Source organism: Plectropomus leopardus, chromosome 11 (assembly GCF_026936395.1).
Source record: "Plectropomus leopardus strain MGB_pleo_1.0 chromosome 11, ASM2693639v1, whole genome shotgun sequence".
NCBI lineage: Eukaryota > Metazoa > Chordata > Actinopteri > Perciformes > Serranidae > Plectropomus > Plectropomus leopardus.
Window position 1 is genome coordinate 23781242 of NC_142186.1, and position 24112 is coordinate 23805353.

Genomic DNA, 24112 nt, shown 5'->3' on the forward strand with positions numbered 1-24112 from the left:
GACCCTTAAACAGATGTGTCCATGTGCATCGAGCCAGTGTGGTCCGACACAAAGGAAGTCATGGAGGTGTGCTTGGTAGCTGCTCTGACCTGTTCTCAGGTCAGATCTTATCATTTTTAGTTTTATCGGGCTATTACTCTTGAACTCGCAAATGATTAATCCACTAGGTTTGGGCAGAGCAGGACAAGGACAGAGGAATTTAACTGGTTTGTCAGGCCATATGATCTCAGCAAGCTTATTACAAAAAAGACTTACAAAAAAGTCAAAAAGTAGGAACACTGGAAAATTTAAGTAAGAAATACAACCTCCTGTCTTTCACACTTCCTCTGTACACTCTAAGGTTGCAGTCATACATCAGATAAACCAGGCTAATATCTCTACAGTAGCCCAAATTAACCCTAATTCCTGGTGACGCTGTATGACGTTGGACTAGTTAACTGACTCAGTCAATAACAGAACCAGTTCTCAAAAACAGTTTTCCTCTTACAGGAACAATCAAGTAAGCAGGAACAGTTGAGTTACCATCCAGTGTTTTTGAGTTAATTTAACACAAAGTATCAAGAAGAGAAAATTACCTTCAGAGGAATTTTCATTATTACACATTATAAATTGGGACGAATTTCTATTTTTATATACTTTGGAGGACTTGATCCTCTGACTTACGTGGCAATTGCTCCCTTATACAGGAGGCACATCACTGACCATACAAAAATCTACTTGTGGTTTTATAGCAGTATTTGTTTTGTATTTCAGCACCACTGAGTCTGCATTCACACATTTTCAGTCTGTTTTAGTCTTTATATCATATTATAACATACACAAACAGGAGATATGAAACAATGAGATAATTTATCTGAGGTTAAAAAGAACACTAAAAAAAACATTGCCAGCCAATAATCTCACAACTCATTTCCATCTCTCATTTGGCTGCAGGAAAAAAAAAGTGGACTGACAAGCATTCAGAGCATTTTCAAATGAAATGACATGACATGATATGTAAGGTTAGCTTTCTAACTTACTTTTGGTATTTCAAATGACTCAGGACACCAGAGTCTATACGGTACAACATTGTGACTTTGACTTGAGGTTTTGGCATATTAACAATCAACCCAATCACCAGAATAAATGCTGGCATTGTATGTTACTGCAAACCACAGATATGTTACATCTGTAGTTTTGATATGTAGCTGTTGAAAATGTATGTTGTTCTACGTTTCAATTTTAAGTTCTGACAACCCTGGTTAATGTCTAGTTAGGCACAGCACAACTTGGCTTGGGTTAGCAAAATGTGTTTTGGCTTATAATACCTCATTTGGTTGCTACAAGCTTAAAGAATACCTGCTTTTGTTGGGTTGGAGTTTGGGCAGTCTTTCCCAAACCTGTCCTGCATGTTTTAGATTTCTCCTGCTGCAACACCTCTGAATGAAATGATCAAGTCGTTATCAGCAGCTTCGGGAGTTCATAATGAATTGATTATCTGAATCACCTGTGCTGCAGCAGGGAGAGATCTAAAACATGCAGGACTGGTGGTGCTCGAGGAGAGGTTTGGGAAATGTTGGGTTAGAGGTTAGGATTTGGGTTAGTTCCCTAGTCTGCTGCTTCCTCGCCTCAGTATCACCTCATCCACCATCCTCTCTTCCTCCTTATTATAATCTCAGCTCACATACGTACATCTAATCAGATCTTCATGTATGTAACATACAAATGCTGCATGTTTATGTTTTGCACAAATGTACAATGCCAACATTTTATTCTGGTGACTGGGATGTAACAAAATGTTACTTTGTATTTTCTGATTTGGTTCATGTCAGTCAGGCAACATCATTACATGAATATTTTCTGACAGCTGATAGCTTTTCTCTGTTGTAAAAATATTAACTAACAATTAACCAAGTAAGGCAGTGGCTACACTCTCTAAAAGGTCAGCCAGATCTAAAAAGCTGAGACTTTTTCCAAAAGCTTTTAACTTTTTGTGAAACTCAGACACATAATTCAACTCACATTCTCTTCTGAAAACATTCATTTTAATGTTACCCAGAGTTAAGCTTCTCCACAACATTGTGGACTAAAATCTAAATTTCCTTTAAGTTTGGATGTTGTCTTGAAATTTGAGCATCATTTATCGCTGCATACATGTAAAGTGTTACAGGAACATATGGTCAGCATATGCGAAAGAATGTGTGTGTTGTCCATAAATTGATCAGCTTATCAACACTAGAATATCTTGACAATCAATTAATTATTTTCAAGCAAAGATTTAATGATGATTCATATACAGTAACTTTGTCATATATTACACTTTAGTAAACTGAGTATCTTTGGGTTTTAGACCTTTGGTCAAGCAAAGACATCCGAGAATGTCACCTTGGGTTCTGAGGAGTTTTGTTAGGCTTTTTTAAAAGCACATTAAAACATGGAGTTTATGCAATAATGATAATAACAATAATAATAATAATAATAATAATAATAATAAAGTCAGTTGTAGCCCTATCACCTTTATTGTACGAGAAAAGACAAATTGGAGGAAAATGGAGATAAAAGGTAATCTTTTGTAAGACGTACGAGTTTACATTGTCTTCTAAACCAAAAATGATAGGAGGGATATCTTTTATTTTGCTTATTCTTTCCAATAATGCAGGACTATAGTTACTTCATTAAAATCTTGGGTGAGAAGGAGTGCCCCCACACACACACAGAACAGCATTGTTTTTCAAAAGCAAAACACTGACTCGACTGACGCAATTATTATGTTGACAAAAGGGGTTTGGTTTTTAATGTAAACTGCGTCTGTCTGTGGTCTTCTGCTTACATTACTGTAAACTTTACAGACTTGGAAAATAGCCCAAGAATCCAAGCTCATAAAAAGAGATGCAGAGTGACTCCATATGTTAAGAATGCCTTCTGTATCACACAAAACTTAAGTTTCTGTATTAAAGTAATTAAAGTATATGGAATTAAGCTTTGTTAGATTAGTTGATAGTATGCTTCATTCTGGTTTGACTTTAAGAACATTATGATAAAACCTCACTAAATCATTTCTCTGTACAAAGAAATTTTTTTTGTTTGTTTTTGACAGTTTGGTTAGTTACACTGGATAAAATTTTCTATATCCTAAGTGTCACAAGATAAATCTGAGATGTTGTAAGATGATTTAACAGAAAAAAGTTATCTGCTACGTTTGCATTTTCTGTAAATTAACCCCTTAAAAAATGTCTTTTATCAAACAACAAACCAAAATTGGAAAGTTATAAAGATAACATAAAAAGGTAGAATTGGAGATAAACATCGAGAACCGCTTCTCTTGTCTTATCAATCACTCTGCACCTAATGAGTCACACCAATCCATCACTCCCAGTAAACCGCGTGACAACATGACAGCAGAGGTTGAGTAACATCATATTTACACTGTGAATACCACTTACAAAAGCACATTGTTACTGAGAGGCCAGATTGTATGTGGGTCAATCCAATTATGCAGCAACATTTCAGTCTCAAACCCCCTAAAAATGAATTTCTATTCATTTTTTATTGTTTTGCATGAAAAAGAACAGTGTCATGTTTAACTGTCAGAAAAACATATTGGTCAGTCAGGCACTCCAGTAATAGTGCTGATGGGTGGACTGGTTCATATTGGTATTCAGATCTAACAGGGTGGGAAATTTTGAGGTAAGTAACCCATAGCTCTGTGAATTATCCAGATTTAGCTTGCTAACCTTCTGCAAATACCCATACCTTTATCAACTATATCAAATATGTTAATTTTTTTGATTTGATTGGACCTACTTTCTTCTTAGTTTAACCCAACAGGGAGGAAGTTGAGGTGTGGGACAAACAGATTATTATAGGAAAGATGAGAGGAAAAAGAAATGAATGAAAGTTCTCGCTCAACCTTCTTTACTCCTTTAAGCCACTCCCATAAATAAATATATAAATAAAAAAAATCACTTCTTGGAAATGTCCATCATAAAATTTCTGTTTTAAGCTCAAAGGAAGAAATTACAGTAGCAGAGGGTGGAAAATTACTGTATCTGCAACATTTCTAGCTATTAATACTGTCCCTTTAAGTAATTTGTTGTAAATATTTGACACATTTTAGAGAAAATATGAGGAAGTAATTCATGAAGACAGAAATCGTGCTACATAACGGGAATGACCCATCTGTGATTGACACATTGACTGACGTCTCACGTGTTACATTGTGAATACCCCATTGTCTCAGCTGATTTGTGCTTGGGTCACAGTACAAGAACCAGTATGCCACTTATACATATTCACTAATACACATTTAGCCATACTATATATAAAAAAAAAAAAATCTTGTACTTTTTTCCTATTAAAGATTCAGTCTATCTGTAGACATTGAAGGCAGAGACGTGTTTGTAAAGCTATCTGAAGGAAGCTAAATGTCTGGACGTCTTTGATCCTCCTCCCTGAGGAATGCTATGCCTCACTGCTGCTTCCCAAACACCGTCCTGTAAGAGACCCAAAAGCACTCACCGAGCAGCTTGTAAAACTGATGCACAACACGCCTCCAGCACCATGACTCAGGACTTTGCTACACATATTCAAATGCTTACAACATACCCCAAAGCATTCATAAATCTAGTCGATACGTAAAATGAGGAACTAAACCGGAGGCTGAATTATTATTATTTTACCCCCAAACAAAACATCAAGCGCACAAAGTGTAAAGATGGTCAAAGTATTGTGCTCTCATGCCTGTTTTATGAATTCTGGTTTGGCCAACTTGAAAATGTCAATTCATGAGTCTAAAAGCAGAGTTTGTATCATTTACAAATACATGGCAGTCAAACAGTCTGATGCAACGCCCTGCAATGCTGCACTGCTCTGAGATGTTTTTTAATCTTCATAACTGGTTTAAGTTTGAGGAGACGTTCATCAGAATCAACTTCATTTGAGTCTGTGTGTGTTTGACTGACTTTTCAGGTGATAATACACTTAAGGAAAACATACTCCTATATATAATATTCCTTTTCTGCCAATATATTCCCTTGAATCTGGACCTTTGAGAAACATTTTTAAGGTGGAAACTACCTTAAAATTGACTGAGACCTCCTATGGGTCAAGATTTCTCTTAACAATATTACTTTAGTAGCTTTCTATCTTATTGTTGAACTAGAATTTAATTTAATTTTTAAAATTAAATTAAATTCTAAAAATTGTATTAAATTTTAAAATTAAATTTGTACAGTAAAATTTTTTGCTTTTTTGTTGTTTTTTTTTTTACAAGAATCGTGTCAAGGTTTAGTTTAATGATGTAAGATCTGTTGAGTTGTTTAGTGGCTGTAATTCTTCTTTTGTCACAGATTTTGAGCGAAATCTGTGACAAATAATTATTGTCCCTTTAAACACTGCTGAGCACCATTTGCCCGATCAAAGGACACCCCCCACCACCCACCCACCGAAAAAAACACCAACTCAGTCCATTAACTTGAGCCTGGGTGAACTCCTGAGTGAACACATACCCACAGGCATTCTGGCGTATTTACACAGTGGCATCTTAAACAGTGTTTGTGCTTTTCATTACTGAGAGGGGGGCTGGAGTTTGTTCTGTGGGTGTCGGAAGATAAAAGAGCAGGAGCACTTTGTGATTCTCCATATTTTTGATTTTGGACAGGACAGCAAGACAAACATCATTATTCAGCATGGAAAAAAAGGTGCTCAGGACTGTGGCTTGTTTGGTGCTTGTTTTATCAGGTAGATCAAATCCAGATGACGTTTTGATAGGGAAAATTATGAGTTAATAACAAGGATTTATCATGTAACTAAACATTAATGCCAGAACTCTGACGGAGTTGCTCTTATTTTTTATATTTTGTGTGATTAGCTATGTGTGCAGGTGAAGGTATCTTACCCCCGGGACCCCTGAGCGGAGCTGTAGCAGGCACAGTGAAGTTCACTACCACCCTCAGACCTCCAGAGAGTCCATTCCTCTCCGTCAGCTGGAGCTTCAAAAGGGTGAACATCATCACCTCTACCAGCAGCGACGTCATCGAGCCCGGACATGCCAACAGGATCTCATTGGACCGATCCACGGGGACCCTGGAGCTCAGGAACCTGCTGCTGGAGGACAGCGGAGAGTACACCGTCACCATCATACCAGACGGAGGGCTGGAGACACAGGGGAGGACAACCCTGAGTGTGTATGGTAGGTTTAATGCTACAGTCATGTTTAAAATATCTGTGAAGAATTCAGCTGTGTTTCTTTTGAAGAACAGCAATCCTTCTGAAAATGAGTGTTATCTTTTAATTGAATTGTATATATATAAAAATAATGGATAGCCAGTGTTTAAGTATAGAAATCTTAAATTTAATTTATACCTCTTTTAATACAGCAGAACAGTTGAGTAATCTTTGAGTGCACAGTTTAATGCTGTTTTGTGAATAGATTCTGGATTTGTTAGATTTTAGGGAATTAATTGGACGTAGCCCAGTAAATCCATTATTCTGTTACTCTTTGTGCTGTTTATGTGTGAAAGTTCCTGCAAGGATTTAAGAATTTTTAAGTTATATTTGCCACATTCACAAACAATATGTGTAGTTAAATGCAGTGTAGCTACTATTAAAGGACCAGTTTGTAGGATTTGGTGGCATCTAACTGTGAGGATTGTAGATTACAAGTTGAAACTTTTTTTTATATGGCAAATGTGAACTCCCAGTCAGAATAATTTCAGTGTTCATTGTTCAGGAGGTTTTTACTGTGAGCTGAATTAACCAAAACTCGTGGACAAACACTCACTCACTATGTAGATATAAACGGCTCATGTTAAGGTAAAGAAAACATACAATTTTTTATTCTCAGGTTATTATACACTGAAATATTTATTTCATTTATAACAAGTCATCCCCCTAAATCCTACAAACTGGGCCCATAAGACTAGTCTGAATAATACAAGTTCAAAAGAATTGATTAGTAAAATAGAAAATAAAATTCTTTGACATTTTAGAGCGCAGAAAATGCTACAGGATTAATATTAGATCACAACTTTTTCAAAATAACTAACACATTCAGCCTGTATCAATGTGGCACTTGTTAACCTTTAACAGACACCAAACAAACAAACAAATAAATAGGTAAATTAAAAAAATACATCTGCATGAAGTGAAACTGGAATGATTGAAGCAAACTCAAATCATCTTACCATTTTCACTGTATTGACGATCTTTATGTTGTGCCAGCGCTGATAACTGGAGCCACCATCCACAGCCCCGCAGCCATCCTGATAGAGGACAAAAGCTCCACCAACCTCAGCTGCGAGGCCTCCGGCTCCATCAGCACCAGAGAGTGGATGAAGGACGGCCGGCCCCTCCATCCGAGTGACAGAGTCAGCTTCTCCATGGACAAAAGGATGGTGTTCATGAAACCTGTTCACAGCTCCCACCACGGCACCTACCAGTGTCGACTCAGCAACCCCGTCAGCACCATGACTGCGACCCTTGATCTCACTGTCAACTGTGAGTACTGCTCTCCGTACAGTCAGCTCCCCGTTACTATTTCTTAAAAAAAACAAAAAAGACAATGGAGAGTCATGTCAAAATGAAAATGGTGTGTTTTTTTAAACTTCAGGTAGCAGATCTTAGTCCTTTGGTACAGGTCTGAACTTTACAGCCTTAATATAGCATTCAGTGGCAGAATGTAACAAAGTACATTGAAGTAAGCACAAAACAAGACTTAAATTAGTTAGAGGGAATGCTCATTTATGTTAATTATGGCAGCTTTCTTTTATTTCTATAATAGTGTTTCTAAGTGCCACTGCACAGGTCAAGTGTGTTACTGTAGTATCTTTACAGGTTCAACTATATTATAGTTATATATATGCTATCAAGTAAGAGGATTACAATTAATGTCAGTGTGCAGCAGTCAAAGAAAAACTTCAAATCTGTTACAGCTTTGTCATCGGAGCAAACTCTTTAATCCTGATTCGTCCAACCGACTAGCGGTTTCGTCTCTGAATGATGAAGATTTATTGCATGAGTAATTGATCTAATGATATAAAATATATAGTACTGTAATGGTCACAGGGACATTTTTCTGCATTTGGCTCTTTTGCTTTTAATACTTTGGGCACATTTTCCTAATTATACTTTTTACCAAGAATATTCAGAATAAAAGTTGTCATTAAATGTTTCTGCAAACCACTGATGTGTTACATTTGTGATTGTTCTGTTTCTACAATGCTGTGGTTAACATTAGATTTAGGTATTAAAACCACTGGGTTATGGTTAGGAAAAGATCATATTTTGGACAGAACAACTGCTTTTTGTGGCACTATCCCATATGGAAGCACAGCAACTGGTCCCTAAAAAACACCTTTGTTTGGTGGCTGAATAGCATCTGGAAAGTATTAATGACTCACTAAAAAAACAGCTAGTTTTGATGTTTGTTGGTCTTGAATAGTTGAATAGTGGTCTGGAGCTTGGGAGACATCTCGCATACAAGTTACGTCATCTATCACTCCCTCCACCTCCCGATTACAAAGTTAACTCGTATACTACGTCACTTTAGAAATGTCAGTACAAATGTAACGCATCTATAGTTTGTAGAAACGTACAATGCCAACCTTCTCTTCTTGCAACTAGGTTGCTTTTACTCAAATAATATTCTTTCTCTTGTATTGGGATGTTCTTCTTACAAAGAAGTATTTCTTGCATGTTTTCCCTTTACAGTTGGACCACATAATATCTCAATTATTGGACCATCTGCAGCAGCACCTGGACGCAGAGTCACACTGCAGTGCACAGCAGACTCCGTCCCTCCTGCAAACTTCAGCTGGATGTTCAACAACAATGAGACACATGTTAATGAATCAATGTTCATCATAGAGAGGCTGGAGGCAGAGAGCATTGGGAATTACACCTGCACTGCCAGAAACATGGTGACCATGCTGGAAAATTCTACAGTTCTGTATCTGAGAGGTGAGATTTCACTTTTTTCAGAGCTACGTACATTTTAAAGCTGAGTGGCATTTTTGAGGGATGATAATTGTCTTTTTTTCTACTGCATAAAGCGTCCTGCACCACTCCCTGCTGGTCGTTTTTACTGCTGCTGCTCAGTGTGCTGACTCTGAGAGAGTCACTGTAACAGGAGGAGGCAGGTGAGATTAATTTCATGATATATTTGTCATATTATATATATAACATCTTTAATCTATTTATTCTCTTATCGTCACATTAACCTACATGGCATGTATTTTATCCTTTTTTTTCAGATTCTTTCTTCTCAGATGAGTTTGCTTATGACAGAGCAACCTGATTAAAATCAATAAAAATGTGCTATACATAAAAAGTTATTTTGACTCAGGAGACTTCGATGCAACAGCTCAAAGCATAAACTCTCACATAGGAAAAGCAATTACCTTATACCTGAATTTAACAGACTTTTGGAGATGTAAGAGTGCAAATAAATGCCTGCGTGCACATTTGGTTTCACAGATAATAGCTTCATGAACGTTATTTCTATAGTGCCAAAAAAAAAAAAGAAAAACAATATCCCTTTTAAACACAAACACACAGAGATCAATAGTTTATAAAGGAAAAGAAAAAGAAATGTGTTCTTTCACTTAAGATGTGAAAGTCTTCTGGGATTTTTTTGAGAAGCTGAGCACTTTTAAAAACAAACAAGATTACCATTAACATTTGGATTCATATTTTTCAATCCTGAAGTTAACCCAGAAAAAGCAGCAAACATATATTTTGTCTTCTGCTTTTTTTTTTTAAGTAAGTTGTGCAAATTCCCCTCATGGGTGAAATAAAGTTCAACAGTGTTGCTTCACTGTTGCAAACTTTGTGATACTAACCCTGACCCAGTTTATCATTATTACAGCCCCAATCACTGAGTATCAGCACGCTGTAGAGTTTCCACAAACAAAACTCCTCCTGTTTCTCTGTTAAACACTCAAACTGACCAAGAAATTCTTCACATAGTTTGACTTATAAGTTTGTGTATTTGATAACATGCAGGCATGACTGTGCTGTGTCTGGCATATCACACTGTATGGAGCACATCTTGTGTTATTCAAAATGATCTTTCAAATAAACATCTAACGTATTAAGTAATGTCAGATCATGTTGCTGTACATTTACAAGATGCAACAAATATCAGGTCGAGTTTTTGCCCAAATATCACTTCTATTTAAAGCATGAAATACATTTAAATGTTTGAAATAAACATTTTAATGCCGGTCAATTAAGAAATTCTGCAATTTTTTTCTGTGTGTTTTATTTTTTTTAATCTTTGTACCTCTTGTCTGCACTTTTGCTATTTTTAAATGGTGTTTTTTTGTAAATTGTGAATCATTTAACAATTAATTTTACTTTCTAATGTTTGATTGCCCTGTAAATCACGTTGAATTAACATGAAAGTAGCAGAGGACGTTTATTTTACTAAATTAAAAAATATTTACACCATGAACTGATTCAGAAAAGGCACTGGAGACAACTTCACCAGAATGCAGGAAATTGAGAAATTGAGTATTTCATGCTCAAAATTTTCTAGTGGAGGACAACCAAACACCCTGTTTCTTATGTGTCCCCCAAATGTTGGGATTATTAGTGTCCTTTAAGAGTAACAAAGAAGTGTATCTGCAACGTTTTAGCTATTACTACTTTAGCATCACATTCACAGTGTTCAAAGCACCACGATTAGAAAACATCTTGTGTGTTTTTTCTTTAAGGAATGTAACTGAGGATGCAGAGCTCTGCAGGTTGCAGTTGTTATTCCCGTCTTCCCCCGTTAGACCAGAAATTTACATGCAGGCAACAAGCTGAGTTCGACCAACTGAAACAGACAAAGCTTTGCAGACCTGACCTGATTACCCTGTTGCACACCTGGGGTTAATTAGCCAGGGTCTCTGATTGGTGGAGATAATTATACATCACTTTTCCTGGATGCAGCTTCTATCAGGAGGCTCGACTCGAGGTCACTGGTGCGAGGCTAAAAAATTAATGCAGTGGTCTGCTTGATGCTCTTTTGTTTCCTCTCACTGTTATCACAGCATCTGAACTGAAACTGTGGAGCGAGGCCAGCTGGACCTTTGACTGACAGACTGAGTACATGTGGTGGTAAAATCTGTACAAAGTACACAGAATTAAAGAGGACATTAGATATTATATAAGACAGTCATTGGTCACTGGCATTAAATCCATCTTTACAGACCTGATTCTACGTCATGTTGTCTTTTTATTGCTTTTATTCTTTTTATTTGCATGTATTTATATTGGCATTTTGAATCTTGGCTTTTTATTTTTTTCTTTGTCTGCTTGCTTTATCAGTGCGCCTTCATTTTGTCTCACTTATGTTTGGGAGAACTGTTAAGCTTTCAGTTGTTATATTGCCCTCTGAGTTACCTGTCTCTGCTTATGTTTTGTGAGCTCTGCTTTTTAAGGCACTATATTAATGAAGTTATTATTAAGTAAGTCAGATCTTGCAGTAATAAGGCTCCTCTTGAAAGCATTTTATAGATCTGCTGTCATGCTTTAAAATATGCCCAGACCAGATTTTACTGCATATGATATGATGTGATATGACACAGTGACTTCTCCTCTTTTTAACCACTTTTGGGGCCTGGTCCTTTTACACAGTCTGCCATCGTGTTTCGACAGGAGTCCAGAAGAGACAAATCAAACACTGACTCAAGATAGGAACATTCACGTTTTCGGGTTGGTCACCGTAGTTCTCCTACACGCTTAGTTCCCGGCTCTGCAACCTCGCCACCAGATGCCATCAAATCCTACACACTGGACCTATAATGTGATGCTTAATTGGATATCCTCAAACTTGTCACTGTTATGTTCCTCTTCCTCTTTCTTCAAATACTTTTACAAGCAAACGCACAGATTCTCAGATTAATAATTTTCCTCCTTCATATAACAATGTCCTCCTTCATATATAAAAGGGAACAAAAGCATGGTCACTGCATAACCATTAATAGAACAGTGCGACTTTAAGTACTGTGCAAGTGTTATATTTATAGAATATAAAATAACATATCACAAGTATGACATGTAAAGACTGAATATCAAACACTATTAAACTTTGTGGGGCTAGTTTACGTGACAATTTTAGAACATTTTTAATAGTTTAGCTCCTCCTCCACTATATGTCTTTATGTATATACTCTGTCAGTAAATGCTATTAGATCCTTAGGATTATCACTGTTCAAGACTGCAATAGACCATTTTGTCGCTCTGAATTTGGGCAATGATCTTTTTCTGTAAAAGCTACAATTCAGTGGAACACGCTGCCTGATGATGTGAGGAGCTGCACCTCTATCAGGACTTTCAAAACCACCTTAAAAAGACAGTTGAAAGCTGCTCAGCTCTGTGATCGCTGACCTTAAAATCGGGACTTTAGAAATTGTTTTTAACTTGACAGACTTTCATTTGTGATGTGCTTGTGTGTGTGTGTGTGTGTGTGTGTGTGTGTGTGTGTGTGTGTGTGTGTGTTGCTTTTTATTGTATGTGATGTGCTTTTGTACGATGTTGCATTGTCTGTCTTGTGTCGTCTCATTTATATGACTTTATATTGTGTGTGAATTGTTTTTCTTGTGTTTTTCTCTCTCTCTTTGTACATCTTTATATTATTATTTTATTGTGCTGTGTCTTTCATCTGTAGAGAGACTGCAGATGTGAATAAGCTCTAAACTATAATCTGGTATGGTGCATCAAATGGTAACATTTCTTTTTAAACCTGTCCATGGTCCCCTTTTAAATAAATAAATACATACAAATCACCAGGAAATCTACACACCACAGCAATGCAGTAAGTCATTTTGTGTTTTGAATTTGTTATCACATGGAGCTAAAATAAAACTAAATGAAAAAAAGTTGTTGTTTTTTTTTAATCCACCATAATCAGGACATTTTGGATACTTTTTATCAGCCAGTGATGATGGAAAGCCTCTAATGTTGATACAGCTCTAAACTGTAAAACCACAACTCTCAGTATTTCTCTAGTCATGATCATCATCATCACCTGACCACACGAGGTCGCTGTTGTACTGGTGGATGTTGCAGTAAAGAGGAATAAACAGTCGGAAATCAGGCTGTCAGCACTTGTAACTTGAGCACTCAAAAGAGAAACAATTGGCTTGTCACAGTTTGGTTTTTATTGCCGGTGAAAGTGCTGAGAGATGGGAAAATGCTTCCTCGTGTCCGTGTGCTCTTCTCTTTGTTGGGTAAGTTATTTTAATAACTTTTAGTAAGACAGGTGTGCACGCACTTCAGTAAAACGTTGAATGTTAGGGGATCTGATTTGAAGCTCAAGGAGACTACAGTAAGTGGACAAAACACTGAAAACACAGGATAGTACTTTTTATCAGTAGCACCATCTGAGTCTCTGTGGTTCAGACTCTACGTTCCTCTTTGCAAATGTCAAGTTTTCTCTTTGCCACATGTCGTCATTTATTTCAGACTTTTCTCCTGTTGCCACACTTCATGTTTTCTCAGTGTTTTCGACTAAAGCAGCTGGACATCCACGCTTCTGCCTCTTTGTAACTCTGTAAGTTTACTTTATTTTCATCTAAAACCTCAAAATAAAGAAGTGATTTTTTTTAAAAAAGCTCAAAATAAAGAAGTGATTTTTTTTCCCCATGACTCACTCATGTTTAATCTTAGAGGGGATCACCACCTAAAGTGAGCAGTTTTAGTATGTTATTTCCATGGCCTAGGAAAGGTCTCTCCTCTCTCTAAGAAACCAGATAAGTTAAGTCTCAAAGTTGAGATGTCATAGGGTGCAAAGTCTGAACCTGCTCCATGAACGATAAATAGCCTGATTTTATGGACCTGCAGACTGTTAGTCTTCTATTTTATACCTAAATGAGCTTTATTTTATTGTCGTGTTTCAGTTCTTGCACAGAAAATGTGGCTTCAAATAAGCTCACTCAGTTTTTTGCCTCTCTTTGCAATGTATACTTTTATTTTTGCCATTTTGTGTATTTTAACTTTATTTTAAAATAAAAACTTATTAAACTTAATGCATTAATTCGTATATGCATTATTGTGTTATGCTGTAATGCGCTTCTGTTATTTTGTCGATCACCTGTAGCTGTGAACAATGAAAACTTGCACCAAATCACCCGTCGTGTTGGAGTTGATTTTCATCGCATTACTCCAAGGTAAGAATTAATTTTTTTTTTAAAAGCTAATGTTATAATATATTAACAATACTGGTAATAAAGTATTTTAATGTTTCCCTTTCAGAGACTCAGCTGTGAATTAAACACATTTTAGAGCCCACTAGTTCTATTAATGGTACACAGCTTCCTAAATACTCAGTGACGCTTAAAGATAAGTTTGTAAGTGCTGCTGACTTGGCCTTACAAAGATGAATTAATTGTGAAAAAAGTGCAATCAGAGCTCAACAAAACTGCACATCTCCTGTCACCATATTACCTATTTTTTGACAGTTCTTGAAGCACAAGAAGTCAAAGTTTGGCCTGCAGTGACGGGATACCTGGAGCACGATGTCACCCTGCCATGTGAATTCATCCAAGGACCACAGCGCGCTGATATTACTCAGGTTCAGTGGGAGCTCAAGTCACCAGAGGACGTGCAAATCCTCATTGTTTCTAATGTTCAATTTGGAGTTAGTGTTCATAACACGTCTCTGAAGGGCAGAGTGGAGCTTGAAAAACAATCTTTGATCATTAAAAATGTGGAAATGACAGATGCAGGATCGTACACCTGCAGCATTGCAACTTTTCCCAGTGGGGCATTTGAAGGAACCACAAACCTTGTTGTTAAACGTGAGTATGAAGAGCATGTTCACATAAACTTTCCATGTTAAGATGATGTATGGCGAATCTTTAAAATCAACATGATCCCACACCAAAAGCTCTATTTGAATACAAAAACTAGTTTCTGTTTTTTGACAGATGTTTTACTTGTCAGTGGGGAATAACATTAATTCTCTTAGTCAATAAGTGGGATCATTTAATACAATTGCTTCGTTACTTTGTGTGTCTAAATATACAGCAGTGATAAAGGAACTGGACTTAAATGAACAAAACTAATGTAAAATACACAAAGGGTTAATCACAGTCATGTTTCTTCTCCCAGAACACATGCCGTTATCATCAGGGGAGGTTTCTGCTATAGTGATTGCTGTTTTGTTGCTGCTGGCGATCGTGACCGCCATAGTTTACCTACGCTTCATCAGAAGGTGTGTGTGATGTATGATGTGTATTTTATGTAGTTACTTTGGCCTACATAAAAAAAATTCTTAAATTCTTATTTTCCAGTATTCTGATCAATGATTGGGCACCAATTTGTGCATTTTCTGCATCCATTAGTGGTGTAAATGTCTTCAATTTTGTTAGAATAAAACTCCTCTACTACTTCATGTTTTTAATGGGGGGACAGATGCACATGTTCTTAATAATTAGGGGGTGTTTCCCCTGTATACACCAAAATCCTATCCTGAACTACATTTATGTTTTAATTTCAGCTAACCCTAACCCTAACCCTAACCCGCAATTTATTTAACATACCCTCAAAATAACTCTTCCCACATATTTTGAATATTCATGTAATAAATTAAGTTTAAATTAAGATTAATTTAAATTTATATTCAGTTAATTCGAAATGTAAAATGTGCCTTTTGTTGGTTTGTTTTAGCTTTTTTTTTTGTTTTTACATTTAAACAAAAAGGTTTCTGGGACTAGAGAGTTTACTTGAGATGAAAGGTTGAATCAGATCGATCACATGCAGAAAATCTAATCACAACTCTTTTGATTCCTTCACTCAGACGTGATCCTACGGTCAGACATCGCGTCTACATCGGTGAGAAGATCTTCACTCTATATCTAGACAACAACCAGTTTAGTTTGTTTCAGTTCCCATGTCGGATACGTGTCTGTCTTTCAGATGCAGGTGGCCCGGTGATGGATGTGGCCAGGCCATCTTTTATTGTGAGAGACGAGGTGAGCTGCTCTGTGGTCACATCTGTGGATTTAAGTCGCATACGTTTCTGTCTAATGATGCTGTCGTTTTGATAAGTAAATTCAGAAAAAAATCAAAGCAAAAATAGCAATTCAACCAAACAACAGTCTCCATCTCTCAATCTCTCATAGGATGTGGTCTACACTGACGTCAAGCTCAAACCATCCCGAGACGCTAACTCTCCATCCAATGACAAACACACAGCGGATGATGTCACTTACTCCGAGGTCATAGTTTTGCGTCAGCAGCCAAAGTGAGATGAAATTCATGCAAAAGCGATCAAGTCTTCCTTCTTGTACTATTGCACTTTTTATACTGCTGCATGCAGTTTCATTTTTGTATCATTTAGTAAATCTGCACATCAGCTATTTCTAGCTGCTATTAAATACGACCTTTGTGGCTCCTTCTATTTATGGCCTCAGACAGGGTTTTTCACCAGAAGCTAGTGTTTCCACTACAGCCTCACAGCAGCTGATCCAGTACAGCGTAAAGGGAGTATAACATGTTAATCAATGAGTTAGCAGCACTTTCATTAGCAGTGATATTCTAAAATGTCAAGTGTTAGAGTCTACAGCCGTTTTTAGCAGTTCTTTGAGGTGGTACTTGAGGTAAATACTCACATCAGCATGCTGAGGTGCACACAGTGACAATGCCCGCTGATGTTTAGCCATAGAAGTATATTAATAACTATATACAGGGCTGCAAGATGGTGCTTATTCACACTAGTGCAACTGATCACTGCATATACCGATAAAAGTTTTGAGCTTTCGGGTTTATTTCCGTGGTATGCAGCCCACTAAATATGCGCGTTAGTGTTTTTCCCACTGGTCCCATCAGACCGTGCTCAGCTCATAAACTTTACATTGTAACAACCTCACCGATTTTTATATTTCTTTTCTTAACTCAAGGAAAGCCTTCAGAGATGTGTCTGCAGTGGAAAAACACTCTAACCATGTCAAAGTGACTGAGTGGTTACAGGAGATCTCATAACACAAAGTTCCTATTCCTCCTTTGTTGACCAACAAAGGAGGAAGACAAAAAAAGGAAGACAAAAAATGGAAAATGGCACAATCAACAGGGAACCAACTCAGCAATGTAACACGTCACTCTTGTGACAGCAAGAGCTAAGAGATTAAAAATGACACCAAACTTGCACAACTGTGCAGTAAAATTAACCTTCTTGACACACATTTTGTTGCAAACCAGTTAAACTGGACATCATGACGATAAGCAACTGTGAAGTTTACTTGTAGCTTTAACTCAGTGTTGCATGTGAGCCTTTTTTTGGGGGTTGGTTTGTCAGAGAGGGAGGCTGAAGTTGTGGTTTTTCAAATTCTTTGTCCTTTCCTAATCCTGTCTGTTTCTTCAAACCTTATTGCAGCAGCTTTAAACGAAAAACGACAATAATTGATATTATAATAGAGTACTTTGTGTGCTCCATTGGCAAAGATTCTGTCTACTTTGAATGTCATAATAGTGTTCACAGATGTTGCAGTCTAAACGTACCTTGTGTAAAAAGGTGTTAAATGTGGTTTGCAGAGTCACTGTAACAATGTAAACCATCACTGCACAATACCAACAGTCACCTTCTGTTAGTTTTAGTTTCTGATTTTCAGCAGCATTTCCTGACAATCATTTTGTGGGTGTGAGAATATGTCGGCTCACTTCGTGTTGTCAGATCATAGCTTTTTTTCTTTTTTTTGGGTGTGTGTGTGTGTAAATATTAACTTTAGGGCTCATTCAGTTTAAACTGTATTTGTAATTTAGTTTATATTTGAAAACAGAGCTTGGAACTTGTATCAGTGTAATGCATTTAAGATATTTCAGTCTGGTCATTTATCAAATCATGCAGATGAGCAGGTAGACAGAGTCGGGTCTGTTAATTATCTCTACATTTTCTTTTAGACGGAACTTTTGGTTTGTGGCAACTTTTATTTAATAAAGTTTTACATTTTCAGTCACTTTATCAAACATGTGGTATCTCATTTTTGTTTCCTTTTACTCCATTTACAGGAGAGTTCTGTCACGACAGGAAGTAGATCAGGGAGATAAGACTGGTGCTGTTTGAAAGGCATGAATTATGAAAGTCTTTCTACAGCAGTCATCGTGTTACTCAGACATTGACAGAAAAAATGCAGACGTGTCACTGTACGAGACATTCATGAGCCACGTTATTAAGAATTTAACTGAGGAAAAACAATAAGCAAGTAGGGACGTTGTAGAAAAAGTGATGCGCAAACTGACAGCTTCTTGAATTAAAAAGGTTTCTAGTTGCTCAAAAATGTTGAAGTTTGTAGTAATTTAGTGTTTATTTGTAGTAAATTTAGCTTTTCTTTGAAGTTGTTTTGTGTCCCTGTTTTGCGACACTCTGGTAATTTAGTGTCTTTGTGGTCATCTTGTATCATGTTTGTTTTATGTCTTTGTAAACACGTGTCTCTCTGTGGTTGTTTTGCGTAGTTTTGTGTCTCTTTGGTCGTTTTGCATCTTTAAGTTATTTTGTGTCTCTTCATCTCTTCATGCTCATTTTACATCTTCGTGGTTGTTTGCATAATTTTGTAGTTTTGTGTCTCTGGTCTTTTTGTGTCTCCTGTTGCTTTGCCTTTCTTTGTAATTTTGTGCCTTGTGGTCGTTTTGCATATCTTTGTGATTGTTTCGCGTATTTTGGATGGTTTTGCATCTCTTTTTGGTTGTTTGCATTTCTGTGGTTCTTTTCCTTATGATTCTTTTGTATTGTTGTATATGTTTTGTGTGTCTTTTACAATTTTGCCAATTTTGAAGCGCTTTAGATCTCTTTGTGGTCATTTTGTGCATACTGTGATCATGTTTCTTTGCACTCTTTTTTGCATCTCTTTGGTTATTTGCGTCTTGCATCTTTGCATTATGCCTTTTTTTTGTAATTGTTTTGCGTGTCTTTGATCGTTTTGCATTTTGATGATCATTTTGCATCTTTGCAGTCATTGTAAGTCTCTCATTGGTCCTTTTACATCCCTTGTGGTTGTTTTGCTCCTTGTGTAGTCTTGCTTCACAGCTGCGGTTATTTTGCATCCCTTTGTACTTGTTTTGCTACTCTTTGTGATTGTTTTGTGTATGTTTGCACCAGGTATGTCGAAGGTTTTTATTTAATACTAACAAACTAACATGAATCACCTTCTCCTAGACAGTTTTTAGAGATTTCCTAAAGTCTCTTTGATGATGAAAGCTTCATAAAAATGGTATGTAAAAACTGTGATCCTAGAATAAAAAAAATTGTTGCATACATATTTAAAATGATCTTATATACAATTATATTAGAGTGAACATGTGTGTACAGTGCAGCTGATTTGAATATTTAGTGAAAACAGATTATTTGGTGCCTATTAAATTGGTATCATTAAAATAGTAGTTGCAGTAAAATATTACTATCATTATTGTTATCAGCTGAACAGGAGCCGAGGTTTAAATTTATTACTAAAGACCTGAAGTCTCTTTGGTGGCGATAACTTTATATGGATGATTTGTAAATATTGGGATCCTAGAAAAACCAAACCATAGCCAAAGCATATTGTTGATGTTGATTAACATTTTAAGTTTCATCCAAGATGTGAAAAACTTTTACCCACTCTTCCTTTTGCATGAACCCTGGGCTTGTTGTGCACAGATCTCAATCTTTTTTGTGTCCTGCTCTCTAGTTTCACCTGCATTTTCACAGAAGACGTTCTACCAAAGCTTCAGGAAATGAACTTCCTCCTATAATTTAGAGTTAAGGAAATGCCACCCCGATGAAGACATGATAGCTGAAAATGTTTGTAAAAGAGTTTTTCTTTGACATGCCACTGACTGTCTGTGTGTATTCTCAAAATAAGCAATAAGAGAACAATCATGTGTGTAAATTTACCTTGAATTCACTGTATTCTTCAACTTTTTATAGCTCTTAATGTTTTGGGACCGGCCTACATTTCAGACTCTCTGTCCCTCTATCGTCCTTCACGAGCTCTCACATCTTCTGCTGCTGGTTTTTTAGTACAAACAATTATACACACAAGAAAATCGTCTGCCCAGATTTTGTTAAGTGATGGAATATCTGTAAGAGAGGCGGCCTCTGTGAACATTTTTAAACAACTGAAAGCCTGTTTATTTAGTCTGGCTTTTAATGAATGAGATTCTTGTTATTATTATTATAATTATTATTTATAATTGTTTTCTTAGATTTACTGTTCTGTACTTTTTACTTTGACTTCTATATCTTGTTCATTACCACCTGTCTTTTGATTGTCTAATCTTGTTTTTTGTTTATTTTTCCTTGTATGAAAAGCACTCTATAAATAAAGTATATTATTAGTTTTATTATTATTACTATTGTTCTATTTTACACATGTATGTCTAGTATTATCCATTATGTTTTATACAACAACACAGGAGTGTTTCTTTATAAATCATTATGGTTTGACCACATGAGGTCACTGTGGCACTGAAGCTTACGGAGGCCGACAGGGAGGAACGAACCAGCAGAAGTGAATTGTGAAAAGTCGGGAAAACTGAGAAAACTCACTTAAGTTTAATTTTCCTGTTGACCTGAATGTGTGCACAAAGACAACTAGCAGCAGAATATCCTGCTACTCTTGTGGTTCATTCACATCATGATCCCAACAAAAAAGGGTTTTAATACTGCAGTGAAAGTACAGTAAAATATTGGCAGCAAAATATCGTTAAAGCAGCACTGGAAAAGCACTTAAGGAAAGGCTTTGCCTCTTTCACAGTGTTGTATCAATGCATTATATATATAAATTAAGGTGAATATGAATGTTCTTCTAATTTTTTAGCTGGTTGAAGTAGAGAACATAGTCGGGAGGTAAAATAAGACATACTTTATATTTAATTACATTTTAAAAGGAAAAATTGTAAGTTTAAATAAAGGCACTCAGGTAAAGAATAAGTATGGCAAGCTTGGACTCCAGTACAGTACTTGAATAAATGTACGTAAAACTACCTTATGAGTACATTCAGGAATGTGATGCCTGGAGGGACAATTGCTTATTAAAAACAATAATTGAATTCAAAAATTATTTTTTAATTAGAAAATATCTAGAGATTTTTGTGATAATTATAATTATAAATATTTTCATTTTTTTTAATTTTTGCACTATTTTTCAGGCCATTTCCTTATTTTGTTTGTTTTATTCCAATTTTCAGGCTAATTTCCTGTTACTTGTAAGTAATTTCTTGCTACCTTTGGGCTATTTGTTGTTAAGCTGAAGAATAAATGAATCCAATTTGCTCAGATTTCAAAGGGTTAACAAAGAAGCAGAGCTGGCCTACCTGATCTCCGCCAGTAGGTTGTTCCAGTCATGTTTTAGTCATGGGGTCGAGTGCAGCAGACAGAGACAGCTCAATGATGCATTGACAAAAGTGAAGAATCGTAAAGGTTACGGCCATGGGCAGAAAGTCCGAACAGAAGAATATGATAATCCACAGTAACTGTTATGGAGCAGGAAAAAAGGTGTCAATGAAGCTTTCAGGGAAAGACTCCTGCAGAGGACAAAGACAGGAGGGCAACGACATAAAGCCCACAGAAACACTGGTGAACTGGCACCTGACTGGGAAAAGGGTATGGTGTGTGCACTGCAGGGCTGATTAGGGAAAGTGGAAACAGGTGAGCAGGTGAGTGAAAGGCAGGGGACTGGGACCAGTGGGAAGGTGTGAGGACATCTGGTGGACAGGTAGAGAATGACAGGGGGGCAAAGCAAACAGGAAGACAGTCCTCATAACAGTTAGACTCTCTGCGCTGTCAGAATAATTGAGAATAACATTTTACTGTGTTAAAATATTCTCATGGGCTCATACTTTGTTTTTTGTTTTCTTTTAATTTGCTGCGCTGTTTCAATTATAATATATGAAATTCAGAGCTTAAGAAGTTGGATTACAGTTCCCATCTGTGCTGTCGGGACGCGTGAGAACAAAGTTTGTTTTCAGTGTGTAAAAATACTAACATGAGGGCTTATTATTTTCTTAATCTGTTGTGTAGTTACATCTGTTTTCTGTTGAAAGCTGTGCTTAAGATTTGTTTACAATCAGCATAATGCTTTTGAGATATTCCGCCCTGTTGCTTGTTTATCAAACCAAGCTGGCAAGTGGAAAGACAGAAACTGCTAATTGTCTCTACATTTGCTTTAAACCAGAACTTGTTTGTGGTTGTTGCTGAATGAAGTTCTACTATCTCACCGACCTTAACTAAATTCATAGTTTCTTATTTTTTGTACTGAAAAGTTCTGTCATGAAATAGATTAAAAAAAAACCATAATGCTAACGCTCTATAAAGGGAGTGGGAGTCATTTGTAGGCGGCACGGTGGTGCAGTGGTCAGTACAGGTGCTTCATAGCAGAAGCGTCCGTATTAAAATCCGCTGGCCGGCTGCAGGTTAGGTTTACCGGAGACTCTGTAATTGCCTGTAGATATGAATGTGAGCACGAATGGTTGTCTGTACATCAGCCCTGTGATAGTGTGGATTTTTGTTTAGTGTGCACCTCGGCTCGCACTCAATGACAGCTAGGACAGGCTCCGGCCCTCCCGGCGATAAACAGATTTACAGAAAGCGAATGACTGAATAGGTGCCATTTTCCTGCAGAATGAGTACTTTTACTTTTGGTACTTTAAAGGAATAATTCACCACCCAAGTGACCGTTTGTATATGAGTAACTCACCCTGTGTTGCGTTGAATTGGTGAAGAAAAAAGTTTTTCTCACATGCCTCCATGGGAAATAAATCCAAAGAATCCAAAATCTGAGAAAATTCTTGAAGTCTTAGCAAAACAATATAAAAATGTGTCTTTTAAACTCCTTCAGTATAATCCATGTCTTATTTATCCAGTCGTATGCCGAGTACATCCCAAACAGAATCCTTTTAGACGGGAAACTGGTCGTAAAGTGTGAGTGTTTAAACAGATGTTTTGATATAGTTTTAATGCTGTTAAATGTAGAGCCCTATGACTTTAACTTATTTAACTTTACTTCGTTCAACAGAGCTTGAAAGAAAAACTTTTAAAAAGTTTTCCTCATGAATACGACTTAACCCAGGGTGAGTAATTAATATACAAATTGTCATTTACAGAGTGAAGTATTCCTTTAAGCGCACTCTGCTGATGGTACTTTTACTTATTTAGAAGTTTGAATGTAGGAATTGTTATGGAGTAAAATATCTGAGTACTTCTTCCAGCCCTGGCTTTATGCCAGTGTCCTAAAATCAGACATGAGAAGGAAAAATCCAGCAAACAAAGAAAAAGATAGGTGTCACTGTGAGACTGTTTGAATATTTTTATTCCAAAAGAAGTTTGTGTGTCTATAGGTTTGAACAACAGGGCGATCTCTCTGTAGACCATCATTGCACCTTCGTCCCAACACCGCCCATCCCCCGCCCTTCACCCAATATCACACTATAGAACCTTTTGCTCTTCAATAGGAATAATAACAACAATTTAATCATAATATTCATCATCGGTTTTAATAATCCATTTAGCACTAGTATAGAAATATGAAAAAATACCAAAGAAAAGAACATAAAAGTAAACAAAAAGGTTTGTTTTGTGGAGCGACTGTTCAGACACCCCACTGGATCTGTTTTGTGACCCTCCCTTCCCTTTAAAATTCATACGAGCAGTATTTTGCACCCTCCGCCTAACTCTCCACAATAATGCTTTGCAGCTCATAAATGCTTTCAGCTGATGGTTTGAAGCTGTTGATAGTCGCTGACTGGCTATGCGGTGCTGTCGCATATCAAGTTTTGTAAAGTCATACACAGAAAAAAACAAAAAAAAAACAAAGAAGACACAGAGGAGAGACATATTTGAAAACGGCAAAAACAACCAGTGGGTTTACAACCTTTGGACAACGAGAGAATTGGAAATGAAGATGTTGTGGGTGCGTGCGTGCTGTGACTTCTTGTGAAAAGAGGTTGGCTCCCGTTGCTTTGTCAGCACTCTGAACACAAAGGCAGAAGTAAACAGAGAGAAAGAGACACATCAAATCCATTCCAGCTTCTGCTGACAGCAATCATTCAGAGAAACAGCGTAATGTGTGCACACAATGTTATCAGTCATTATCTGGAGCACAACACCGTCGACAAAAATCTGTTTCACTGCAAAATGCACACTTTTATACAGCGGTGCAATGTTTGCCAAGAC

The 24112-nt window shown here is 36.8% G+C and overlaps 2 protein-coding genes and 1 long non-coding RNA gene across 3 annotated transcripts; 2 read left to right on the plus strand and 1 right to left on the minus strand.

Annotated features, from left to right (window-relative positions):
* Window positions 1-663: 663 nt before the first annotated feature.
* Window positions 664-7269, minus strand: LOC148188272 (uncharacterized). The gene is made up of 3 exons (XR_015777925.1): window positions 7164-7269; window positions 5876-6084; window positions 664-4472 (listed from the first exon to the last, which is right to left on the minus strand). It is a non-coding gene; the product is annotated as an uncharacterized LOC148188272 (long non-coding RNA).
* Window positions 5522-9311, plus strand: LOC121945747 (cell adhesion molecule CEACAM16-like). Its single transcript, XM_042490073.2, has 6 exons — window positions 5522-5718; window positions 5849-6169; window positions 7201-7476; window positions 8689-8937; window positions 9030-9116; window positions 9231-9311. Exons 1-5 carry the CDS (start codon window positions 5667-5669, stop codon window positions 9101-9103), a joined length of 972 nt encoding a protein of 323 aa, XP_042346007.2. The 5' UTR covers window positions 5522-5666; the 3' UTR covers window positions 9104-9116; window positions 9231-9311.
* Window positions 9312-13057: 3746 nt separating this feature from the next.
* Window positions 13058-17931, plus strand: LOC121945748 (uncharacterized). Its single transcript, XM_042490074.2, has 8 exons — window positions 13058-13196; window positions 13468-13519; window positions 14066-14135; window positions 14427-14765; window positions 15079-15181; window positions 15767-15801; window positions 15886-15941; window positions 16092-17931. The coding sequence occupies exons 3-8, from the start codon at window positions 14075-14077 to the stop codon at window positions 16215-16217; spliced, it is 720 nt and encodes a 239-aa protein (XP_042346008.2). The 5' UTR covers window positions 13058-13196; window positions 13468-13519; window positions 14066-14074; the 3' UTR covers window positions 16218-17931.
* Window positions 17932-24112: the final 6181 nt, after the last annotated feature.